General features: G+C 37.3%; 1 protein-coding gene across 1 annotated transcript in view; it reads right to left on the bottom strand.

Annotated features, from left to right (window-relative positions):
- The window catches only part of PRUNE (prune exopolyphosphatase), a gene marked incomplete at its 3' end in the record, with an annotated part of 35,318 nt that overhangs the window by 6,665 nt on the left and 22,653 nt on the right, over positions 1–6,000 (bottom strand). The window contains exons 5-6 of the mRNA XM_009572811.1: positions 5,539–5,741; positions 4,042–4,205 (exon numbers count right to left, since the gene is read on the bottom strand). Coding sequence (XP_009571106.1) covers positions 4,042–4,205; positions 5,539–5,741 — 367 coding nt within the window. The remainder of the gene's footprint in view (positions 1–4,041; positions 4,206–5,538; positions 5,742–6,000) is intronic.

The raw sequence follows: 6,000 nt of genomic DNA, 5'->3' as shown, positions 1-6,000 counted from the left end.
AGGAAAGGCAGGCACACGTCTTCTCTCCCAGGCATCCTCAGCATCCCTGTGGGGGTTAAGATTCCAGGTAGTTTAGAAAAACAGTTCAGTCAAGGTACTTTTGCTTGGCCAAAGGTCAGTAGTCCATTTAGTCATGTGCTCTCTTCTAAGTACCTGCTGTAAAAGAGATACATGGGCTCAGAAATCTCCTGCAGATTTTACTGAGTGCTGGTGCAACTCCCCCAGGGTTTCTGAAAGCATAATGGAGGCTACTCTGTCTGCTGACAAGCACAGTAAAAAGAAATATATAACAGGTAATACAAGATTCAATATTATTTCTTGTGTACATCACACTACATTACAGATATTTTTTTCTCAAGGAGAAGTCACTAGAAAATAGGCTAGGACTCTTAAAAAAAATGTGCATTTTATTCTTTTTTGCAAAGCAGTTTGGAAGTGGAGCACTAGTTTTGCCAAAAGCAATTGCTGTGCATTAATATTAAACATGATCTAATGAAGGCAGAAGTCGTTTTGGGAAAACATTAAGAACAGCACAAGCATCTCCTGAATTATAAGTTTATGGCTGAGAGAAACAGTACAATGAAAATATAGGCATTTCTTCTGTCGAGGTTTTGTTCCATGACCTGGAAAAGGGGAAAAGGACAGGGAAAAGAGGAAAAACGACAGTCCCTCATGGAAAGTATACTTCAACACACCCCACCCTCAAAAAAACCCACACAACAAAACTGTAAAATGGACCCAAGCAAGCAGTCTTTATTGTAATTAACAGGAAATCCACAAAGCTGGAATAAAATGTAATGGGGGAGGGGGAGAAAACTGTTTCTATGCATAAAAACAAAAGTATCAGTCCAAATAAGTGCAGCATTTGGTGCAGTTCAAAATGCTCCTTTCTTTCTGGCATATATATGAAGGATGCACCAATTAGGGAACATGTGAATCATCTGATCGATGTACAAGACAGAACAAAATAAAAAATTGGCATCATTCCCGAAGTCCTTAAAAGGGCATTTCTTAACATTTGTCTGGTTGGCTAGAATAACAAACTAATCTTCTCTACTGAAAGTCAGACTGCCCCAACAGGGCACGAAAAGACCTCAACTGTGCAGCTCATAACTAGCAAAAGCAGATTCACATAAAGAAAAAATTGTTGATGCTCTTGCTATAAATCTGTCTCTATTTACATGTTGCAGTCTGCACCTTGTGGCATCCTTCAAGGCCTTATACAAATAAACATAAGGAGGCATTTTTGAGAGTGCATTGACCCAAGGTACCTGACAGTGAGTGCTTGGAATCACATCCTTGCCAGCTGGCTGCAACAGAAAATGTAATGATTCAGCAGTTTAATGGATCTTGAGTTTGGCAACAGTCCCCTTGTAAACATCTCTGGGGAAATAAAATAATACAGGCCCAAGACTCTGGCAGGTTCTATAATTGTTTGCTTCTGGCACAAATCCAGGCACAGCACAAGCTCTAACTTAAGGCAAATATGGCTGTACAACGCTCTGACTCTCCAAGCAGGCTCTATTCAAAGCCCAAGGGTAGAATTAACTTATAGCTTGTCTGACGGGGAGACAAAGATACCAGGAAAGCATTCAGCTGAAAAAAAGTCCTTAAATATTAAACTGCCTAAATCAATAGTGCTCAGTTTCACAGGAAAAGTCTTTTCTCTCGACTTTTTTTTTTTTAACACAGAAGAGGAGGTGAAGTTTGTTCAAAGTTGAAATATGGCAGGTTATAAACATCTGCCTTTGTTATTAAAATAAAAAAAATGGCTAACAAACTGTGAGAAAAAAGAAGTTTGAAAAAGAGGCAACAAATGACGCTGTCACAGCCACTATGCGATAATTTTCTATTATCTTACAAGTCTTCTAGCAAAATACTCACTGGAAAGCCAGAAAATGAAAGATGAGTTCCCAGCTCAGAGACTCATATGTTAGGATCTCTCAGCTATTTTATGAAAATAAAATCCTAATTCTTAGCACTTTGACTTCCACTTTGGCCTTCTGTTCTGAACTTCCCCCAAAATTTATACATACTAACAACACACAGATTTACCTTGGAAGTAACATAACAAAGTGGGAAAAAGCCAGTAGGACCTTTTCATTGGCTCTACGCCCATGGAGTGCCACCAGAGAAAGGGGCCACCCTGCGAGCCTCTACACACGCATTCAGTGGAGCAGCCACCCCTCCTTCCACACCATGATATGTGGTCCCTTTATTTCCTATGCTCACAGGTGAGATGAATTTTGAAAGCTACACTTCATGGGCAAGGACTTCGACAAAAGGCCGTAATATATACAGAGAAATACAAAAGCGAGATTTGGGTAGGTTGTATTTGATCTTTTATTTTCAGACTGCTTGTAGTTCGATCTGCCATCTACATATATTTATATCTAGGAATTTTTTTTTTAATCTTATCAAAAACAGTAATGGCATTCACTGACTTTTCTGAATTTCCAATGGAAGGTTCTTAAGTACCGAAAACCTCTTCCATTTTACAGATCCACAAGAGGAACTCGTGGTATTGCTTAGCCTTCTAAAAGTACAAACTGCATTGCTGGGAGAAACAAAAAAGCATCAAATCACAAGTGCAGCTGTGTTTTGTTGTTTAGGCTTTGTCAATCACTTCTCATACCATGAAGGTATGCAGGGACTCCTATATCCACTAAGTTCCTCAAACATGCGCTATCAAACACAACAATTAAAATGAAGTTAGTAACCTTTAAAAAAATTTTAGCTACTATCTCCCCCAAAACTGGAAGTGCTATCTCTAATGCAAACACTTCCAATATTTCTCTAGTAAAAGCACTTTATTTTAATTTGGATACAGACTAGAGAGCCAAAACATGTAGACACTTACAACCATGTATAGTACTTGACCATGTTCTTGTTCATTATTCAGAGCACTGCCTCCTGACTCTCTCCACCACCAAACAGGTATCCTGAGAGATCCCCAAAAGCCTTTTTTCGTTCTGCCTCCAAAATCAATTATTATGCCTGGTCATTTGCCTAGATTCCTGGATAGCTACTCAACAGAAATTTGGAGCTTACAAGAATATTTCATGGCAGGTTTACTGGAGCTTATTATCATGGAAAGATACTAAAAGAGCAGGCTGAATGCTCTGTTGCTGTTAAAGCTTCTTCTATGGAAACATTAAAAAAAAAAAAAATTACCTTTAGTAATTTCTCATAACACACTCATCACATTGGTTATCACAGTGATGAGTACAATGACAAGCCAAGACTCCAGTAGCTTCTGAAATCTAAGTGTAGGCAAGTTTTCATAATCTTCATTGAACATGCATGAATTTCTTAAAAGGGCATTTAACACTTGCACATCAATTAAAACCTAAAACCTTTAACATTTATTAAACACTACTAAAATTCAGTAAATAACTTAAAAGCAGCAATCAGCTCTTTTCAGCCCCAGTTTTATTTCCAGTTCTGCTGCAGCAAATAAACTGAGGAAACTAATACAAACGACGAACTATGAAGACAGAAGTGAAAATACTTCAGAGGGTTGAAGCCCCATCCTTTGTACTCTACTGGGCATACCATACAAAAGAAAAGGAGAGCGCAATGAAGATGTGGTTACAGCGTTTTTGAACAGTAAAAGTTTCACATCATGCCGTTAAAGCATCACTCTATAAAAAGGTACCGCCATCGGGAGAAGCTTTAACGTGTAAATATTAGATTCCAATCCATATTGTTGTCCACAGGCAGGCAGAGTCGAACTGGCGGCACTGCACAGCCCCTGGAATCGACAAACTGCACAGCTTTTCCAGCTACCCAGCTGGTGTGTCGACAGCTCCATTTAATATTCTTGTCTAGTGATACAGCAAAGACCTCTCATGCCTATTTTTAAATGCACATTTTTAATATTCAATATAATGTTACTCTTTAACAAACTCTTTACTCCCTGCTTCTTTTATGAAGCTTCCCGTGGTCTTTAAAGGGATTGTTAACCAAAGTTCTGCATGAGCAGATTCAGAAACACTCCATTAAACCTTTCAGTATTTAATATAAAGAGTAATCTCTCACCTCTGAGGAGATAAGCCAGTTGCTGAGTGATTAACTCTGGTGCCTCTTGAAGAATCTCTTTTACTACTAAAGAGGAAGAAGATGCTTGTAACTCCAGGCTGCCGTCACATTGCTCATCTGGATTGATGACTTTGACAACAGCCGATTCCAAACTTTTATCCTCGCTATCAAGCAAATTTAAAAATTATATATATTTTTCTTTCTAGCTGCTTAGACAACCCAGTGAAACAGTGCAAAATTTTTTTTTAAATTCTGGACTATAACACTACCGTTATTGCTACTTGAAGTCTGTTATAAAGCCAAAGAATGTCACAATGAAGTCCTAAAACTGTAATTTTTTTAATAAAGTGTTCATAGTGGTTTTATTGCTTGATACATCACTAAGTACTAAGACTTAAATGTTTACATTTCCATTATCAAAATCGTTAAAAATTAATAATTTGAAAAAAATATTTCTACATGCACTGAAAATATCACTCTTCATATAGGGGAGATTTGGGATTTTGCCCATTGAATATTCTGAAAGCTCTTAGAAAAGATCTTTTTTTTGCATTTAGACACTTCAAGTTTCTGCTTATAATAGCAATAACAAAGCCAAACTATATTTAACAATATAAAACGCTAATTATAATTCTTTAGAAGGAAGAAACACAGGAAGGGACAATAATAAACAAAAAGCGAATCTTATGGATAATTTTTACTTTCAAAAAGTGGATGATGTACCGAGCTGACTGCAGTTAAAGAATTAATAGCTATGAGATTTATGCATATTTCTAATTTCAGATTTTCCCTTCTTTTACTCTAATCTACAAAGCCCTCAGAGTAGATGGGGCCATAGCACAACAGGATGTTTCTTATCTTAAATGAAGTTCCAAAGAGAGTTGGAAGTAAACAGCATCCTTCACCCTGGGCAAGACAGGCAGACCACTATAAAGAGGCGCCCTGTAAAAGATTCACTATGGGCTTGTAAATATTCCCTCTTAAGGATGGGTATATGGACTACGGTCTTCCACAGAGTAACTCTGAGCCTCTAGCACTGTGGACATTTTGAGAAAAATGCTGTTGTTTGTAAGGACTGCAGTGATCTAGCAGCCATCCTAACAGCACATATGCAAGTGTGCTGGCCATCTCCAAATCAATGTGAGAGTCTTAATGCCTTTAGTGAAAGCTAACAAAGAAGAAGGGAAAAAATCTGATCTCTTATTTACTGCTCACAGGAAACTTCCAGACTATTCAAACTAAACTAAAATATCTAATCTAAGCTGTGAAAACACAAGATCCTTAAAAAGGGAGTTCCATTAAAAGTGATGGAAAAATGACTATTTAGTTTGTTACATTTATTGGACATAATGGGAGACAAAATATATTTTAAATTCCTTTTTTTTTTGCCTGTGTTAACTTAGCTATACCAATATTAATGCAAAAAAAATGTAAAACATAATTTTTAAAACAGCTCAAACCCGCATAAGCCATCTTGTTGTACATACAATGCAATACCTTGTCAGCATGTTGCTGTTTACAAGTGTTAAAGACAATTTCCCTTCAGCATTCAGCTGGTGCAAATTGATTTCATCTCGGAAGATATGGAATGACTCTGGGATATTCAGCTCCTCCAATATAAATCTTGTCTCTGTGAAGTAGCTAAAATCTCTTCTTGGTATGTTCAACACGGGTAAGCAAAGAACGTCAGGAGGACTGACCTGTAATGTAGGCGTACATTTGTCAGGGTTGCATAAAGTAAGACCTGTTTTTTATTAGGAAGATGTTTTAATAGAGTGAGCGATTAGAATTTTCTGTTTGTTTTTTCCCCTTTTACTTCATTTTTTAAAAAACATCTTTTGCTTTTTTTCTTGTTCTTCTGTCTCTGTTTGCCTCCTACAGAATCACCAGGAAAACTAGGAAGGAGAAAGGAGAAAGCATGATGTACAGGGGTGATTTTTTGCTGCTATTGAATAAGCC

This window comes from Fulmarus glacialis, unplaced genomic scaffold (genome assembly GCF_000690835.1).
Source record: "Fulmarus glacialis isolate BGI_N327 unplaced genomic scaffold, ASM69083v1 scaffold2262, whole genome shotgun sequence".
Classification (NCBI taxonomy): domain Eukaryota; kingdom Metazoa; phylum Chordata; class Aves; order Procellariiformes; family Procellariidae; genus Fulmarus; species Fulmarus glacialis.
This window is presented reverse-complemented; position numbering and strand designations above follow the sequence as displayed.